We start from the raw sequence: 21,778 nt of genomic DNA, 5'->3' as shown, positions 1-21,778 counted from the left end.
TACGATGCAAACCTTAAAGTGAAGTCTCTTGATCAATTACATTTTTAATGTAAGGGCAGAGGAGACAAAACTTAACATAATCGTTCCATTGGAGTCGTGCATATTTGTTTTTTTCCGAGTCTAGCCAAACAAAAGAACATAGGCCTAAAGTAATGTACACCTAGAAGAGGCCCAAAGCCCCATCAAAGGGAATTGTGGAGAGAGCAGTCGTCGGCCATACCGCCGCCTATCCTGCCGTTGTTGTGGTCGGAGACCAGGACTAGCCAAGAAGGCCTTGTGGTTTCCACCACTCAACCATCAACAGTTCAACACCAAGATCCCCTACATACCCAATCAGCTCGCCAAAATTCCACCAAATGCATCTAACCAAGAGCAAGCAGAGAACAAGGGTAGGGCTAGGGAGTGCTGCAAACCAACTCAGTTTTGAGGAAAAAGTCATGTAGTATAATATTAGATTCAGTAGCACTCTTGAAGAGAGGAAAAAAAAAACAGATGGAGTCAACGTACTTTTCAAACCATATTTGTAATAGATAAGTTTGGTATTCATACCAAGTGCCTGAAATACTTAGGATTGGTTCATAGCTTCATACTTCAATCAAGACCTAGAAGTAATTAAACACATAAAATAACAATTATTGCTTAAATGCTCTGGGTATTTAGGTGTGTTTTCGAGAGGTGAAACAAGGTTTCGCATCACGAGTGATGAGCTTCCAGCTCTTCTGGTCAAGACATAGCGAATTTGTGGTGACTTGAGCTAGGATAGGTGATGGCTTCTCCAGCGAAGCCACATGGATCCGGAATTGCTACAAGGATTCCAAGTGGATCAAAGAACCAGGTTTAACTTAGGAAAGGAGGAAGGCCGGAAACTCTCATCAAATAAGGTTTTAGCAGTTGCGGGTTTGTTGGAGATGGTGACAATGGCATCAAAATTGATGTCAGCGCTGCCATGGGAGGTTTGGTCACGTGATGCAGGTGTTTCGCCAAAGCAGGTAGCGGCGGCTAGTCGAATTTCGCTACTGGATAGGAAGGTGACCGCTGTTTGGCAGAGGCATAAATCTTCTAGGGTTTGAGTGTGGGCTCGTGTTCATAAGCATGAATCTAGGCTCAAACTCAAGTGGGTTTAGTTTGGGAATTTGGTCTTTATCAGGCCCTCAAAAAAAATTTGATTAGCCTCAACAAGGGTAACGGGTTGCTAGATTCCTTTGTCTTTTATCTAAGCTATACGCGGATGAATCTTAGTTGTTTTACTCTAGATAGTATTTGTTGCACATGCACCAATTGACGTCTTTAAGTGATAATAATATTTTATACAGGGGTTTAATGGAATGCTCTATTTGTCCTCAGTAGTTTAGATTTATTTGTGTTTATCTTATAATGAAAATTACCTGTTATATGTTTGGATGCTTGTTGAGGGTGGTAGTGTTACCACCAATATTCACTTAGGTTCAAGACAACTTATAATATATGTGTCTTCTGGCCTAGTTAATGAAACTAACTATCTTTTGCATGTCCAAAAAAAAAACACATGAAAAACTTATAAATTTGATCGATCAATTGGCCGGGAATTGAAATCTTAATTTAAAAGTTGACAAACTTCTGAATAAAGAAAGGATAATTTAAAATCGTGATCGAATACCTTGTGGTAGGAGAATTACTCTCCGTAATCTTCTGGTATATCTTGTCCTAATTAGTATAAGTTAGTCTAGATAAGGAATGATATATAATCTCTTATTCAACGGGATACTCAATGTAATGCATATATATAAGGCATCCTTATCAATGAATAAAGATGATATTTCTCCCTATTTGATGTGTATTACATTCTTCTGTAACACGTTATCAGCACGTAGTTCTAACCCTGAGTTTCTAGGTCTAAAACCCTAATTTTTGAAAAAAAATTCCTTCTGTCATGAAAATAATTTGACAGAAGAAGACATAAATTCATTATGTCATGAAAAAATTCGACACAAGAAGAAGAAATATCATGAAGAAATTCATTTGCTGAAAAAAATCGTAGAAAGAAAAATAAAAGAAAACCAGATTTTCGTTTCTTGCTTTGGGCACCCAGAAAATTGCTTTGGCACCCACTGCATCAATCAGAGCATGTCGTCGGAGCCCCTAACCAGGTTTTCTAGCCCCGACGTCTCTTCTCCAAACCACCGGCGTCTTTTAGCATGTATTGGTCCCCTCCAGAAGATCGTGCCGACAACGTCTTGTCTTGTGCGCGTCGCTTATACCATGATCGTGGAATCAAGCAATAGAAACACGTATACGCTGTTCATTTGGTAAACAACCAAGTATGTTTTATTTAACATTGCTGCTTTCATGTAAATTTAAATTCCTCTGAATTTTGTCTTTCATCGGGGACTTTCAACCTCCTTTTTCATTTTTAACCCGATTTTTTCGCTTCTCAGGCGGTATACAGGGATATGATTCTCTTGGTACTGAGTTTTCGAAGCGGCTAGGAATGCCGCTGTTACCATCCGTAGCCGTTGTGTGTAGCTACAAGTTTGAAAAAAATGGGACAAACATTGGTTTGCGACGAAAATTGTCGCTTATACCACCGGTTTGTGACTGAAATTGTCACTTATACCATTGTGACGGAAATTGTCATGGTTTATTGAATTGAGTTACCATAATTTGAGACTTGACCTTCAATTCAGTACTTGGGAGTTGTATCTTATTGATACTAATTAATCTTCCCTCTTATTGACTGCAACATGCGCCTTAAATTTAACATTTTCATGTTGGATGTGTTTATGCACCTAGTCCGAATTAATTTCATTTGATGCAACATCGTTTATTGAAAGGCAGAAACATAATGGTCAAAATATACAAGAGCTAGATATGAGAAGTTCTTGAAACAAGATACTTATTATATGGAAGACCATGAGAATATATTCTCACTATTACGGATTTTTAAAGCAATTATACATTGCGGTTATTAAAAGAAAATAATGAGGCATAAATGCTTCGGTTAATAGTCTGAATGACTATAAATCCGTGTATTTTCCAAAGTTTTTATGAATGTATTCACCACACAAGTGTGACTATAGTTACTTAGTCATTACACTTTAAATTGGTTCATGGTCAAGATCTCAATCCAATTGTTGGCTAAAAATTCTCATCTAGTTCAAGTAAACGAACATACGAAAATGTCTCGATGCATTTATAGTTTCATTATCAAAAGCAATATGTTAATGCAATGTAACGCATTACATACTATATGACACTACCTACATAAGTCCATGGTTTAATTGTGGCATAAGTCCGGCTTACATGATCTTTGTGTGGCGCAATGCACACTTAAATGATATTTGATGTTGTTATTATACATATGTTTCGGTTCTCCATAATCTTTGGCGGATTAGGTCATCATTTATTGATTTTGATCAACATTTTGTAAACTAGCATTGCAAAACGCCGAAGGACTCCGAGCCATGAGCATTTGCTCTTGGCTTTATTTTGAACCGACAATGCTTGTTGTAGCATATTTATGCCTCATTGACATGATGAAGCCTTGATTGATGTCTTGTTATGACATGTTTCCACCTTGTTTTGGTGATGATTTGTAGTGTTACACGCCATGTAATGCACTATATATTCCACCGTTTCAAAATATGGTGATGTTTTCACAAAGTTCGAATTGAACTAACGCTCGTACAAGATTATGGGAGTGGCAAACGATAACAGGTTCGCGAGCAACGACCTTGGCAGTATTCCCAAGATGTTTCTTCGGCTGCCCCTTTTTACCCCTAATGGCATCACAAAAAAATTGGCTGAGCCAAGGGCCATTGGCAGCCCCCTGCAAGCCCCCCCTGCAGCCCTTACACAGCCCCCCGCACGGTCTCCGCAGCCTCCCACTCACGGCCTCCTCACGAACTCTTAGCCTTTTTTGCTCTAATTTTTTGACGCCGAAAATACTTTTTTTGGGTATGTTTAGACAACACTGATCTTTGTATTTGGATCTATAGTGTATATGGATGATATTTGCATGTCAAAATCACTCATGAATGACGTTTGAGGGTCTACAACCCTTAAGTAACGTTAAACGGCCATTCGAGACTATATCAATGCACTTGTCGAGCTTTGTTTTGTAATATTTATGTCTTAACATAAGACTACTTGTCTCTATATTCTTGTTTATGAATATGTTAAAAAGATGTTAAGTGCATAGCTAAATGAAAACTATTAATGGATTTTAGTTTTAATTCATTGTGACTATGATGACGAGATCATCACACATAGAATCAAGAGCGTTTTAGGTGCTCAAGTTTAAATGCCTTACAACATTATGATTCAAGTCACATGCTTTTATGCATCAAGAGAGCAATTGAACCTATGAAATGGTTTTTGTCATAATAGTTATCTATGTTGATGAATTCACAATGATAGCATATATAAAAATTGGTGAGACGATAAGCTACTTGAAGACAATCCTTGTGCAAACATTATTTATCACTTACAAATGAGTTCGTATGTATCGCTTCTAATGATGTAGCGCATTTCATGAGTCGAAATAGTGTGCATTGTATTCTTTCACGATACTCTGATTCAAAATAATGAATCGATGACTCGTTTATGCTATTCTTTTGGGCAAAGAAGTTCAACAGATCAATAAAATTCTTCCAAAGTAATGGAGATGTAATCTATGCATTATCATTTGAAGAAGCCCCCTCTATGATCCTTCATTGACTATGCTCAATCTCCAAGCCTATTGTTTAGCAAAATTAAAATTTAGGAGTAACATATACCCTCATACGCTAAAGAGTATGAGACATAAGATGAAAGTCGAAATTGGCTTATCATGATTCACTTTGAGGATAAAAATATGTTGTGATGATACATATATCATGGTTAAACTCAAACCATAACACTTAGATGATATGGAGCAACCAAAACAATGACAAAAGTCGAAAACGACTAACATTTCAGAATTCACAGATTGCGGACTTGTCATGGTGAGGACCGGTTCACCTAATTTTAGGTGGGCTATTGAGGTGCTACTTGCGGCCACTGATTTCTAACATCTAAGGCTACTACTAAAAAAATGTGAGCCTATTTGGATATCTGGAACATTGTGACCTCTCGACACAAGTTGTCACTGACCTCCGATGAGTATTTCGGCCGGTTTGGTACCTTTCAGACCGGTTCCGGCAGTGAGTCTAGTGGCATTGAATTCCTAACACCCTTCTTTACTTGCTCCTAATATTTCGTAGCATTCGGGGTTCGGAAAGTCAGTGAACCATTTAAGGAAGTGTAAAACAGAGGTTCAATATTGGTTGTTGATGTGCCTAGGCAACCAACAATTTGAACCATAAGTTATGGCTTGTAGCGTGTTTTGTTTTACGGTATCCATCTATACCACCATCATTGATGTTATAGTTGTAACGATTCGCATATTAGTGTTTCAAGTCTAACAATATGCATGTTTGTTAACGAATTATGTTAATGGTTTTTTGTCCACATATTTTATGTGCCAAATTGCGCCTCCACAAGCACACAATGATGAGTTATTTGATGTTGAATTTCGTCTTTAAATAAGACATGAACTTCCAATCTATGCCCACTTATATAAAGACCTTAATGAGCCAGTCTATCCATCGTTAGGGGGAGATAAGAACAAGTTTGTTCAAGTTTAACGACTTGTTTTTTGCGTGTTTGTCCTACTGTGCCTCATCATATTCCTAATAGTCCTACAAATGGAAGTGACGAGATTAGAGATACATGATGCAACTATGCCTGTAAGGATTGATGTCCGATAGATTGACATGTAGTCACTCTTTGTTGGTGACGTGGTGACTCCACAAATGTCGTAGATGATGTCAGTAGGCCATGACTCTTACGAAAGTGTAGATAGACCACTTGGTTCGATAATACTTACTGAATGCGAGTTATGGCACAACTTGATCTATGATCAATGATACTCAGTTGTCTGTTTTCTTGGATGATGGTTATCATTGGAGGACGCCTCAATGTCAATACTAATCCAAATGAGAGATCTTGAAGAATGACAATGTTGAATGAGTTTGATGTCAAACTATACATACTCTGTTGAAGTAAAATTCCAACATTGTAGATTGTCCTACATGGAAAGTGTTATCCGGTGAGAATTAATGGTGATGATCGACCCATGTCACCGCCACAGCCTCTTGGAAAGCCGTAGTATTCAGTTTTAACAAAGAGATTGGTCATTTATAAGGTAATGTCAAAACGTCCAGGAATCAAATATGAGACGGTTTGTCCTCATAATACCTTGTCATTTAGGTGGTTTCCAAAACAACTGAATTTGCAGCTTATGGTCACATATCATCTCTGTTGGGACTAAGTTAAGAGATGTAGATACAGATCCTAAAACGGATTGGTTTTCACCTAATTCAAGTGCCTCCAGACCACGGAGTGCGATGACTTGATTAAGGTAGGGATAGTAAAATGAAGTGTGATGGACTCTTGATGAACTAAGAGCCAAATGCTACTTTTCGAAGCTCGTTGCTCAAAACTCAGGGCTCACCACCCTGACAATGCATGAGAATTCACTTCGAAGACTTTTTATTGCTTAGAGGGGATTGAACATCCCCGTAACCCCATTTTTATTCTGCATGAATGGATGAGCAGGAGCGACAATTAAGTAGTTAAAGCTTATAGCTAGGGCCCTCGTTACGCGTAAGTAATTTACTCATAACTGTTTGGGGATATGCAATATTGCATGCAGTTGTATTGAGAATGAAATGATCTTGATAATACTAGGTCTCGAAAGTGATGAAGATTATTCATGATGTTGTTCATCGATTGGCTAAAGGCAATAAGGACGTTAAACTAGTATTTCATGAATCAATCGAAGTTATGAGAAGACATGTTTCCACCGTATGAGCGACGATAAGTCTTAAGAGATGAAACTCTCCATATATAAGTACGATATGTATGCATGTACTTGTTGTAATATACTTGACTCGAAACGCCCAGGAATCAAATATGAGACGGTTTGTCCTCATAATACCTTGTCATTTAGGTGGTTTCCAAAACAACTGAATTTGCAGTTTATGGTCACATATCATCTCTGTTGGGACTAAGTTAAGAGATGTAGATACAGATCCTAAAACGGTTCGATTACTCGAGATCAATATTAACCCTGTAAGCATCGTTAGAAGTATAAAGCAAGAGGGTATCGTTCATAAACCGGGGATCCAACCAGGGTAAAGAATCACAAACATTTAACAACGAATTCATAAGAGATATAAAGATTTGATATAGGATCGTATCAAGAACATAAAAATAAATCCTAAACTAATATATACATGTGATCAACCAACCAACACATAAACATCACCAAACAAATCGTCAAAAGTAGCTTCAAAATCATAATCTCATCCTATGCAAACACCGAGCCTTAGCGGACAAGTATTGAGTGAACAAACAACAACCTAATGCCGAACTAGGTTACTTAGCGCATCCCTAACTCGAAACATGGCCTGATAATCCTATCTTAGCGCTTAGAAATTACAAGGTAACATGTCATTCTCAATCTTACCACTTCATTGATTCATCTCTTATCTAATTACTTAGCGCATCTTAGATAACAAACGGATCATGGTTAATTCCTAGTGATTACTAACAAGTCAAGCATGTCACTTACTTTAACAAGTTATCAAAAACACTTAAGAATCCTATATGAAAAACTAACTTAGCGCCTTGAATCACATATAGTTATCGCCCAAGAAAGAGAATCATTAAATCATTGAATTATAAACTCACGATATCTACATAGAAATCATAGACAACAAAATCAGAACTACTTTATAACATCTTGCAAAATCGTAAACTACATGAGAGTATTCCACAAATTCGGAACTAGCCAAAAACATAAACACAACATCAAACAAAGAATCCAAACCGAAAACATAAGTGAAGAAGTAACGAGTTACACTTTGTAAATCTCCTTAGCGGTATCAAAACAAGGTAGTACGGCTTCAACTTGAATGACAATCCTAGGCGTAGCGCTTTGGATCGAATGGAATGAAGGGAAGATGGTGTTTTCGCCTTGAATGGCTTTGAGGATGATGAGTAGTGTTTAAGGAAGAGCTTTGGCTAGTCTTGTGAGCAAGGTTGATGATCTTCTTATGTGGAATTGAGGTGCTATATATAGAGGAAGAAACCCAAGGGAGGATGGCCACAAAGTCCACAAAGTTGAAACCAAATTGGTTGAGGTTTCCTAGATTCGGCAGATCTGACCTTTGTCCCTTGTTGTGGCCATAACTTTCTCTAGAAAATAGATATTGAGATGATTCCAACTGGCAATTTCAACTAGACTTCCGTGGCTTTTCATCCATATATCATGCACTTTCTCAATCATTCTGAGCTGTCCAGGGGAGCTCGTCAAAGTTGGATGATCTGCAGTGCCATAATTCTGATTTCTATAAAGATTGCATATCTTTTGCATTAATTGTATATCTTCTTCCTCCTTTAATGCTGATTTCTTTTGCACAAGTTTCTTCCTTTGAATTAGGGAGGCAGAAAAAGTCTTAATTGTTGCAGCCACGTTTGATTTTTCTTAGCTCTCCTCATTAAATTTGCTGCATGCCTTCTTTGACTTTCTTGCCTCTTCTCATTTAATTTGCTGCATGCCTTCTTTGACATTCTTTGGTGCAGAGATTTATGGAGATTCTGATCATATTTGTGCTCTATATGCAGGACAAACAAGGTCCCAAGTTTCCCTCATAACCCTTTGATCAAAAGCAAATCAATGGCTGAGATAATTCCGCCGAGCTCACCTGACCTCCGAGTAATGATTTGGTCATATCTCCCTGTAGGAATAAGATATTGATTTGATTCCAAATCCTACAGAAACTAGACTAAAAATCCTTTTTATTCATATAAGGTACATCTTCTAATGCAATCGGAGCTATCCAGGGGAGCCCGTCGAAGTTGGACTACAAATCTTGACAGCATTTTCATTCTTGCATGGATTGGGCTTTTAAGTGTATATTCTTCTCTTTCCTTGTGGAACTAGGATTGCTTTCCTTCTCCAACATGGATTTGTATTTCCTAATAAGAATAAGTATATTAGAAACAAAGAAATACGAAAGGATGAATCCTACTCGAACAAGGAATCATATCTCAACAAGGATTATTAACACTTAGCACGATTTCATCATCAATTTACTTATAATTGATATAAGCTCTACCTAGACACTTATTCATACAAAAGAAACTAAAACATACTAAATAAGAGGTAACAAAGAGTAAGAATAGGACATAATCACATTAAGAACGTCACACTTTGTGCTCCTATCAACAACCCCACACTTAAACTTTGCTAGTCCCTTAGCAAACACTAGAAAAGGGAAACAAAAACATAAAACAAAAATCAATACAACTAAACTAATGACTCAACTATAATGCCTTCAACATTCTGTCTCAGAGATATTCAAACTCATAGCATCAAGAATAACACTTAATCGAAATAGAAAGAATGAATCAATGGTTAATAAACATGAGGTCTCACATAACAAGTAAGACATGGCAGAAACATAGGCGATATTAAGCTCATGTTCAAAACAAGTTCAAATTCAACTCACGAGGGATATGCACTCCGAATATTTTCTCTCAAGAACATGGCATAAACTTAAAAGCTTTTCACACATAAGAGTTATGAACACATAGTGAATTCGAAAACCTCATGAAAGATACCAATCATATGCACAAATGAACCAAAACCATATGCTTACTCATGAAACAAACTCCACATATCAAGAGCTACTCATTTTAAGAATCATGCGGATCTTTATAAAAGGTAGGCTTAGGCTCGGTAAGGATATCATTTTCTTAGGTAAAAGGAATCACAAAGGTCATCCTCAAGACTTAGCAGACAAAGAATCATTCACCTTATGTCGCCATACTCCATAAAACAAGGGCCAATTTTATTATGTTGGACCCATTCTTCACTCTAAACATTGTGAAAACGAACAAAGGCTAAAGTACAACATTATTGAGCCTTCAACAAATACATCACAACTCCAAATTCACATCAAACATAGCTATGCCATAACTTCTTTATATTTTTTTTTTCAAGCCGTGTTCATGTATTTTTCTCTCTTTTTTTCTCACGGCATCTTTCTATATTTCTTTTTTTTTATACGGCACAAATACATACATAGCATAACCCCACACTTAAATCGAATCATTACTCCGTATTAACACCAAGAAATTGGCTCTGCCAAGCTTTCAAAGCCAAGGGTAGAGATATAACTATACTAAGCAAGGATATTAACATGTTGGTGATGAAAGAAAAGGTTTAACGTAGGCTCAAATGGGTTAATACTAAGGTGTCCCAATCAGGGCACAAATAAGGCATACGGCTTTTTCGTTTAAGTGGTGGAATCCTAAAAAAATCCAACAATCCTTTTCAAAATCAGAGTATATTATGATAAAAGTTTTGAAAGTTTCAGAAAGTAAGTTCTAGCATTCTCTAGTTCATTGCAATTCTATGGCATATGAATTGATCAAAATAGATGTAATGAGGTTATATAGCCAAGAAACGATAGAATATCACTCAAAAAGAAAGCACATATATGGCTCGAAACTTACAAAGGTTACATGAATTTAAACAAGGAACATGCTCATTATGTACCTAAGTTTCAAAATCCTCATCTACTACATGTTCGTACAATTTCTACATATCGATTAACCATCAAATAACAATTAAGTTCAATTTCCAATCTTGTGATCATCTTTCAACCAATCATTCAAAGATCAACTCATCCTAGACAGTTAAAGGCATACCTAAGACTCAAAACAAAACAAAAAATACAAATAAAATTTTATTTTTTTTATTTTATGACTCTAACATGTAAACCTTCCCCCACACTCGAATCATGCATTGTCCTCAATGAATGTCAAAATAAATAATACAATGAAAGACAAAAGCATAGTGGAAAGAAAAAAAAACACAAAAATAAAAACAGGAGAAAAAGTTGAGAAAATGATGAGAAAAGCTCCCCCATGGCGCGGTCCAACAGCCTGCATTCCATGCTTCGTAACGTTTGAAAATAATCTTCGATCAGTAAGATAGCAGTGGGAATAGAAAGCTGATGTTTCTAGCTTTCCAAGCATATGAAGTACGTCCGCTAACTCCAAATGAGGAGAAAGTTATGCCCCTGCAAATTTGTCATGAAAAACAGGTTCATAGAATCAAAAACTGGAATGACCTTTACCTCCTTATACCTCATTTCCGTTGATTTAACGATCCGGAATGAAAAAATGTCCTGAATGAAAGTTGAAGATAACACAACAAGCTTTCAATCCATGTATGGCACGACCGCCCAGTTAGGCCGGAAGTACTCCCTGTTTTGCCGTTTTCGGACTATAACTGCACGAGTTCTGAATTTCTGACACGACCTTGCTGCCTTCAAATTGCAACTGTGAATGATGTAGACCTCTAAATTCGGTTCTGTAAAAAGATTCAGAAACTAGACTCAAAGACCTTTGTTTCCATATAAAGCAAATATTCCAACTCCCCCTGATCTGGGAGATACAGTCTTCCGAAGTCGACGGACTGTTTCTGCCAAATTATGTTGAACGAAAATGTTTTGCTCCTCTTCACGTTTTCTCGAAAACTAAGCTACACACGCACAAAATAAATCAAAAAGAACAAAAATAAACAAAAACAATAAATATAAAAGAAGATTAATTGGGTTGTCTCCCAACAAGCGCTTAAGTTTAAAGTCTAAAAGCTTAGACCGAGTTTTCCTTTCAATCATTTTGTAGGTGACACATTATGGGGTTTCTCCTCCACCATTTTGTTGTCCAACCTTGTAGTATATTCTCGAACTCATTGCTGGTCACTTCACTATAAATATGTAGAATCTCAATTAAAATCATTAGAGAAAGTGAGAACCTACCGAACATAACATAGGACACGAGGTCCTTAAGAGACTATGTTCCTTTAGTCATATGATATTCCGTGGACTTTAAAATGCAACATGAATGAGATGCAAAATGAATGCATTTAGAATAAATAATGAAGATGCAATGCAAAAGTTAGAGAATAACAATTAGGAAGTCATTGTATATACAAACATTTAACAACGAATTCATAAGAGATATAAAGATTTGATATAGGATCGTATCAAGAACATAAAAATAAATCCTAAACTAATATATACATGTGATCAACCAACCAACACATAAACATCACCAAACAAATCGTCAAAAGTAGCTTCAAAATCATAATCTCATCCTATGCAAACACCGAGCCTTAGCGAACAAGTATTGAGTGAACAAACAACAACCTAATGCCGAACTAGGTTACTTAGCGCATCCCTAACTCGAAACATGGCCTGATAATCCTATCTTAGCGCTTAGAAATTACAAGGTAACATGTCATTCTCAATCTTACCACTTCATTGATTCATCTCTTATCTAATTACTTAGCGCATCTTAGATAACAAACGGATCATGGTTAATTCCTAGTGATTACTAACAAGTCAAGCATGTCACTTACTTTAACAAGTTATCAAAAACACTTAAGAATCCTATATGAAAAACTAACTTAGCGCCTTGAATCACATATAGTTATCGCCCAAGAAAGAGAATCATTAAATCATTGAATTATAAACTCACGATATCTACATAGAAATCATAGACAACAAAATCAGAACTACTTTATAACATCTTGCAAAATCGTAAACTACATGAGAGTATTCCACAAATTCGGAACTAGCCAAAAACATAAACACAACATCAAACAAAGAATCCAAACCGAAAACATAAGTGAAGAAGTAACGAGTTACACTTTGTAAATCTCCTTAGCGGTATCAAAACAAGGTAGTACGGCTTCAACTTGAATGACAATCCTAGGCGTAGCGCTTTGGATCGAATGGAATGAAGGGAAGATGGTGTTTTCGCCTTGAATGGCTTTGAGAATGTTGAGTAGTGTTTAAGGCAGAGCTTTGGCTAGTCTTGTGAGCAAGGTTGATGATCTTCTTATGTGGAATTGAGGTGCTATATATAGAGGAAGAAACCCAAGGGAGGATGGCCACAAAGTCCACAAAGTTGAAACCAAATTGGTTGAGGTTTCCTAGATTCGGCAGATCTGACCTTTGTCCCTTGTTGTGGCCATAACTTTCTCTAGAAAATAGATATTGAGATGATTCCAACTGGCAATTTCAACTAGACTTCCGTGGCTTTTCATCCATATATCATGCACTTTCTCAATCATTCTGAGCTGTCCAGGGGAGCTCGTCAAAGTTGGATGATCTGCAGTGCCAGAATTCTGATTTCTATAAAGATTGCATATCTTTTGCATTAATTGTATATCTTCTTTCTCCTTTAATGCTGATTTCTTTTGCACAAGTTTCTTCCTTTGAATTAGGGAGGCAGAAAAAGTCTTAATTGTTGCAGCCATGTTTGATTTTTCTTAGCTCTCCTCATTAAATTTGCTGCATGCCTTCTTTGACTTTCTTGCCTCTTCTCATTTAATTTGCTGCATGCCTTCTTTGACATTTTTTGGTGCAGAGATTTATGGAGATTCTAATCATATTTGTGCTCTATATGCAGGACAAACAAGGTCCCAAGTTTCCCTCATAACCCTTTGATCAAAAGCAAATCAATGGCTGAGATAATTCCGCCGAGCTCACCTGACCTCCGAGTAATGATTTGGTCATATCTCCCTGTAGGAATAAGATATTGATTTGATTCCAAATCCTACAGAAACTAGACTCAAAATCCTTTTTATCCATATAAGGTACATCTTCTAATGCAATCTGAGCTATCCAAGGGAGCCCGTCGAAGTTGAACTACAAATCTTGACAGCATTTTCATTCATGCATGGATTGGGCTTTTAAGTGTATATTCTTCTCTTTCCTTGTGGAACTAGGATTGCTTTCCTTCTCCAACATGGATTTGTATTTCCTAATAAGAATAAGTATATTAGAAACAAAGAAATACGAAAGGATGAATCCTACTCGAACAAGGAATCATATCTCAACAAGGATTATTAACACTTAGCACGATTTCATCATCAATTTACTTATAATTGATATAAGCTCTACCTAGACACTTATTCATACAAAAAAACTAAAACATACTAAATAAGAGGTAACAAAGAGTAAGAATATGGCATAATCACATTAAGAACGTCACACTTTGTGCTCCTATCAGATGTGCCTAGGCAACCAACAATTTGAACCATAAGTTATGGCTTGTAGCGTGTTTTGTTTTACGGTATCCATCTATACCACCATCATTGATGTTATAGTTGTAACGATTCGCATATTAGTGTTTCAAGTCTAACAATATGCATGTTTGTTAACGAATTATGTTAATGGTTTTTTGTCCACATATTTTATGTGCCAAATTGCGCCTCCACAAGCACACAATGATGAGTTATTTGATGTTGAATTTCGTCTTTAAATAAGACATGAACTTCCAATCTATGCCCACTTATATAAAGACCTTAATGAGCCAGTCTATCCATCGTTAGGGGGAGATAAGAACAAGTTTGTTCAAGTTTAACGACTTGTTTTTTGCGTGTTTGTCCTACTGTGCCTCATCATATTCCTAATAGTCCTACAAATGGAAGTGACGAGATTAGAGATACATGATGCAACTATGCCTGTAAGGATTGATGTCCGATAGATTGACATGTAGTCACTCTTTGTTGGTGACGTGGTGACTCCACAAATGTCGTAGATGATGTCAGTAGGCCATGACTCTTACGAAAGTGTAGATAGACCACTTGGTTCGATAATACTTACTGAATGCGAGTTATGGCACAACTTGATCTATGATCAATGATACTCAGTTGTCTGTTTTCTTGGATGATGGTTATCATTGGAGGACGCCTCAATGTCAATACTAATCCAAATGAGAGATCTTGAAGAATGACAATGTTGAATGAGTTTGATGTCAAACTATACATACTCTGTTGAAGTAAAATTCCAACATTGTAGATTGTCCTACATGGAAAGTGTTATCCGGTGAGAATTAATGGTGATGATCGACCCATGTCACCGCCACAGCCTCTTGGAAAGCCGTAGTATTCAGTTTTAACAAAGAGATTGGTCATTTATAAGGTAATGTCAAAACGTCCAGGAATCAAATATGAGACGGTTTGTCCTCATAATACCTTGTCATTTAGGTGGTTTCCAAAACAACTGAATTTGCAGCTTATGGTCACATATCATCTCTGTTGGGACTAAGTTAAGAGATGTAGATACAGATCCTAAAACGGATTGGTTTTCACCTAATTCAAGTGCCTCCAGACCACGGAGTGCGATGACTTGATTAAGGTAGGGATAGTAAAATGAAGTGTGATGGACTCTTGATGAACTAAGAGCCAAATGCTACTTTTCGAAGCTCGTTGCTCAAAACTCAGGGCTCACCACCCTGACAATGCATGAGAATTCACTTCGAAGACTTTTTATTGCTTAGAGGGGATTGAACATCCCCGTAACCCCATTTTTATTCTGCATGAATGGATGAGCAGGAGCGACAATTAAGTAGTTAAAGCTTATAGCTAGGGCCCTCGTTACGCGTAAGTAATTTACTCATAACTGTTTGGGGATATGCAATATTGCATGCAGTTGTATTGAGAATGAAATGATCTTGATAATACTAGGTCTCGAAAGTGATGAAGATTATTCATGATGTTGTTCATCGATTGGCTAAAGGCAATAAGGACGTTAAACTAGTATTTCATGAATCAATCGAAGTTATGAGAAGACATGTTTCCACCGTATGAGCGACGATAAGTCTTAAGAGATGAAACTCTCCATATATAAGTACGATATGTATGCATGTACTTGTTGTAATATACTTGACTCGACATCTCATTCAGTTTAAACTCGTAAGGCCAACATGATGGCTGAGTGCGCCCACACATATGTCAATGCTTGATCACATGATGTTATAATATCAAATCCTCAATCCCAACACAAAAGACACTTTAATGAAGCGATGTCTAAATCTGCCTAGATTCGTAGGTCAACTTCCATGTGACCTATATGGCAGCTCACTCGTTGGAAAATTGTGAATTTGGCACCATTGGAAATATCTATGTATCTATTTTTCAGGAACATCAACCATTCGATCATATCTGCTATATTTAGTACGTTATAGCTGTTTTAGTAAAATATGACAGACCTGTCCGGAAACTGCAGCTGAGTCAATTTCGACCGAGCTTTGTGATCAGCTCAGAATGAACTGGGTTATGAAGCATATATCAATGGAAAACAACGGGTATCTACTTTTCAAAAATTATTACGGTCCGTCCATACCTATTGTATCGAATAAGTTATGACTATTTAAGTGCATGCATGTCATACCACAGGTGAATCTGTTTTTCATTACAAACTCTTGTTTTGAGTTGTTATGTAATTATCTTTCTTTTGATCCATGTACGGATAAGTGTACATATTTGATTTAAGAATGTTTGGCGAGATTTGATATTCAAATCATTGATCTATTGCTACTTTTGAAGTTTGTGAAGAGCGTTCGTATACGCTACATATCTAAACTTCAAAATTGAGTTACCAATCAAAGGGAGTTGTTTTGCAGACTTCATGGGGGAGTTACCATTTAAATGCAATAATATAACTAATTTTGAGATAAACAAGGTTTTTTTTTGCGTCAAATGACTTACCAAAACATTAAGCATAACACGTAAAATTGGAGGAAAATGAAGGGACAAAACTAACTCTTAAAATTGGTGAGAAATGAAACCATTGAATGGTATTAATGGGCTGAAAGAGCCAAAACTTGGCTGAGGTAAACAATTGTGGTACTAATGTAGTATTTTCCTAAATGAGGCATGATGTTTAGAATATATATATATATATATATATATAGTGACTCTAGGGGCAGGGGCGGATCCATGTGTGGGCGAGACTAGACAGCTGCCTAGGCTGGGTTTAAGAGGCTGGCATATTATACGAATTTTTTATGGAAAAAATGTGATGAAGAAGGCCAGAATCCATCCAAAGATGAAGGTGGAAAACGACCGCATACAGCTACACCTCTTTTGAATTTTTTTTCTCTGTCTTCTCCAAAAAAAAACGATAGTTCTCTGAAAAAAAAAGGTTGATGTCACATCGATAAATAATTCAATTTTTTTATCTTAAAAAGGTTGATGTCACGTCGACTCCTCATATCTCATTTTGGTTTATGTGTATCTTGCACTTCTCACCTTTTCTGTTTCCCAGACCCCAAATCCAAAACACAATACATCATCCCTAACTTTTTTTCTCTTCGCAAAGGCAGCCCCTTAATCATTGAAGTATTGAATCAATACACTTTATTTGAATCAAATCTATTAATCGATCAATCATATTCATCATTCTTTCATTTTTTCTGATTTGTTCATTCGTTGTTTAATGAATCAAGAATTATTTGAATGTTTGATTATCAGATTACTTGTTGCCTCAGTGCCTAATTGATCGAATGATTAATGAGTTTGATTGAATTGGTTGAATTTAGTCTTATAGTTTAGATGTATGAAACCCTAAATTGATATGATCAATAATAGCTATTTGATTACATATATTTTGGTTTAATTTATTATGTAAAGAGTTTACAGTTTATAGAATCAAATTGATATTGGCCTATTGTGATTTTGGAATTCAATTGTTGATTATAGTGATATCAGTGATGGAGATATACTTTCATAAATTTCCAAGAATAGAGGAACCTTCAAATCCTTTATCATCTACGAAAAAGAGGTGAAAGTTCAAAGAGAACTGAACTAGAAGAAATTTTAGAAAATTTCCTTCAGACCCTGCACGTCGAAAGCGCATCTTGGATTATGATCCTATTCGTGATCAAGTTAGGTGGCATTATTTGTTCAAGGGTCCTTGTCAACCTCAAAACGATAAGTTTCCCCAAAGAGAGATATATGGAACTAAATGGAAGTTTAACGCTTTTTAGTTTGATGATCATCTTGACTGGTTAGAGAATAACATAGAGAAATATGCTTTGTTTTGCCTCAGTTGTTATCTTTTTAGACTAGAATATGGTGATCAAGGAGGCAATGATACATTTACTACTAAAGGTTACAACAATTGGAAGAAAAAAATAGGGACTTAAAGAGCATGTTAAAACTGTTGGTAGTGTTCATAACCAAGCTATACTGAATTTACAGGCTCTTATGAATCAAAAACAGCATTTGGAGTCAGTTATTAGTTGTCAAGTTGAAGCCTCTAAGCAGAACTATTACACTCTTTTGAATGCTTCAATTGATTATGTTCATTTCTTTTTTTGGCAAGGTCTTGTTTTTCGTGGTCATGATGAATCTGAATCTTCAAGCAACAAATAAAACTTTCTTGGGCTTCTATAATTTCTTGCTGAACATAATGATAGTGTGAAGGTTGTCGCCTTTCATAATGCTTCTGAAAATCTACAATTGAAATCACCTGCTATACAAAAAGATATTATAAATGCAGCTGTTGTTAAAACTCTTAATGCAATCATGTTTGACATGGGTAATGCACCATTTTCTATTTTGGTTGATGAAACTCGGGATAGTTCAGTAAAAGAGCAAATGACAGTTGTTCTTCGATATGTAAATAATAAAGGTGAAGTAATTGAGAATTTTGTTGGCATAATACATGTTAAATGTATTGATGCACGGTCCTTAAAACTTGCAATAGATGAGCAATTTTCCAGAAATGGGTTGAGCATATCCAATTTGCGAGGACAAAGCTATGATAGGGCTAGTAGTATGCAAGGTGAGTTCAATGGTCTTATGAAACTTACCTTGAAAGAAAATGATTGTGCCTTTTATGTTCATTGTTTTGCACATCAACTTCAACTTGCTCTTGTTGCTCTAGCTAAAATCATGTTGTAGTTGCCTCATTTTTTTCTTAGTGACAAGAGTGGTTAACCTTGTTGGAGTATCATGTAAATGTCATGATCTTCTTCGGGAGCAGTAACAAAATGAACTCACAAAAGCTCTTCAAAATAATGAGCTTCCAATTGGAAGAGGATTGAATCAAGAAACTACTCTTAAACGTGCGGGTGATACACGTTGGGGATCACATTATGGTACCTTACTAAGAATTATCTCTATGTTTTCTTCCATTGCATATTAATGTGATTGAAATGATTAGTGAAGATGGGACATAGGTTGATCAAAGAGGGGAATGCAATATGTTGGTAACACAAATGCAACCATTTGACTTTATATTTTTTTTTTGTTTTTAATGAGAAGTGTTGGGTGGTGACAAATGATTTATGACAAGCATTATAGAGAAATGATCAAGATATTGTCAATGCTATGGATTTGGTGAAGGCAAGCAAGAAAGCAACAACTACAAAGAATGAGGGAGGAAGAATGTGAATGGGATAATTTCCTTCACAAGGTCTATTCATTTTGTGACAAGCATGGTATCAAGATTCCAAATATGGATGATCTTTTTGTTGCTCAAGGGAAATCACAGCGTAGGGCTGAAAAGTTAACGGTCATTCATCATTATCGAGTGGATGTCTTTTAATTTTGTGATTGATAGACAACTTTCAGACTTGAATGATCGATTTAATGAGATAAATTCTGAGCTTCTGATTTGTGTTTCAAGTTTAAGTCCAGATGATTTATTTGTTGTTTTTGACAATCAAAAGTTCCTTCGTCTTGCTAAAATTTATCCAAGAGATTTTTCTGAAATAGATGTGTTATCACTTGAAGACAAGCTTGATATTTATGTTAATGATATGCGATCCAACAATAATTTTTCTCAACTAAAAGGGATCAGTAGTCTTGAAAAAAAATTAGTGGAGACAAGAAAACACATGTATCAGTGTACAAGCTTCTAACTTTGGCTTTAGTTCTACCAATTGCGACTGCTTCAGTGGAAATAGTATTCTCAGCTATGAACATTGTGAAGAATCCACTTCATAATAGAATGAGAGGTCAATGGTTGAATGATAGTTTGCTTATTTATATTGAGAAAGATGTATTCAATAGTGTTAGTAATGATGCTATAATGCAGCGTTTTCAAAACATGAAATCACGTTGTGGACAATTACCGTATCGTTGTTGATAGCATGGTTGTACTGATTTTTTTTAATTGAAGAAAATTACATTTCCAAGTGATGCAATTCTTGCCTTGGCTGGCAAAATTTCCTGGATCTGCCACTATCTAGGGAGTTAGGTCATCTCCAACCCAAAATGCTAAAATAGCCTTAAGGTTAAAATTTTAACCTTGAAAAATTGAATTATTTATCGATGTGACATCAACCGCTTCTAACAAATAAGACTAAATTTTAAGATTTAAGGTTGTTATTATATGTTTAAGTATTATAATTTTGTATTAGATTTGTCTTTCAAGTAAATATATTATTTTCATAATCAAGAAATTAGTTCAGACATTTTAGTATATATTTAAATTGAAATTATTATTGTCTCTCACTTCTAAAATTCAATCATATTTGACGTGATAGTATATATTTAACAAAAAAAAAATGAATGACATTGCGAATTCATCTACATCTTATTATATCGAATAACTTGAAAGCAATAATGATCAATCAAGTGTGTTGTCATATTACATGTAATTGGAGACTTATCAAAGACAAAGATTCGTACTATCGCATTAATATGTAATTATATATATACATATAGATTATTATTTTAATCCATTCCTAATTTTAATCCTCAAAATTAAAATTTATTGTATTAATGAATTAAAAATAAAAATTATTGTATCAGCCGTCATAATTAAATGTATTATATTAATCATTAAAAATTAAAATTAATTATACCAATTAATAAAAATTAAAATTAATTGTACAAATCATCAAAATTAAATTTCTTGTATTAATCATCAAAATGTAAATTAATTACATTAACAAAAAAATACAATTAAAATTAGATGTAGTTGATAAATTGTGAGAAACTATTGAATAAACAAAAAGAAAATGACAATTTCATACTAATTTAACCTTCTAATTGCCAATTTCAATGATAAGTTGAAAATGTGACAATTTCAACACAAGATAAACTAACATTTACCCAATTAGTACAAAAATCATTCTTTTAAGACTATTTTAGCCTCATCAATCTAAACACTCATATATAAAGAAAGTTGACGAGCAATGACACTTGGCCGAAATCTTGCCGGACTCCGATCATTCGTCACCAATTGTCGGAAAAAATTACTAATACTCAGTAATTCCCCAATAACAAATTACTAACACCTAATATACCCCCAAATAACAAATTATTAACACCCATTAACCCTCTAATATTAAACTATTGACACTCAGTAACCCTTAAAACAATGTTTAACAAACTCTGACCGCAGTCGCCAAAATAAATTACTGACCCCTAATAATTATGTTACTAACCTCCATTAATGGCATTACTCAATTACTGACACCAAGTATTGTATTACTAACCCAGTAATGCATGGGTGGCACTGCGCATCCCATCTAGTACACCACTTCATATATTGATACAAATAAATCAATTCACAAACCGAGACATCAACTGCAGCTTTGGAAATTGGAACCAAATGCACAACAACCCTACACATTACAGAACACCAAACTATACTTCACAAGAATAATATCCGATACAGAGCCACCAATCAATAGTTGGACCGCTATCACTGATCATATGAAGCAGTGTCAAGTACCAGCAAACTGGCAGAAAACAGTTCTAAGATGTTACAGAACGCTAAACTGAAAACTAAAGCCGAGGAAGGTGCCGGCAGAACCCAGAGCATGAGAAGGTTGATTTCCATCAATGTTATATTCTATTCAAGCCCTTATTAAATCAATTTGCTAACCT

General features: G+C 35.6%; 1 protein-coding gene across 1 annotated transcript; it reads left to right on the top strand.

The window, feature by feature from the left end:
* The first annotated feature begins 788 nt into the window (after positions 1-788).
* On the top strand, positions 789-18,838 carry LOC126787177 (uncharacterized). Its single transcript, XM_050513099.1, is given in 3 exon segments — positions 789-1,064; positions 15,617-15,733; positions 18,134-18,838. Coding segments are annotated over 3 exon segments (1,098 nt in total).
* The last annotated feature ends 2,940 nt before the right edge of the window (positions 18,839-21,778 follow it).

The sequence above is a fragment of the Argentina anserina genome, chromosome 3 (genome assembly GCF_933775445.1).
Source record: "Argentina anserina chromosome 3, drPotAnse1.1, whole genome shotgun sequence".
NCBI lineage: Eukaryota > Viridiplantae > Streptophyta > Magnoliopsida > Rosales > Rosaceae > Argentina > Argentina anserina.
Note: the sequence above shows the minus strand (reverse complement) of the source record. Positions and strands in the feature narration are given on the sequence as shown.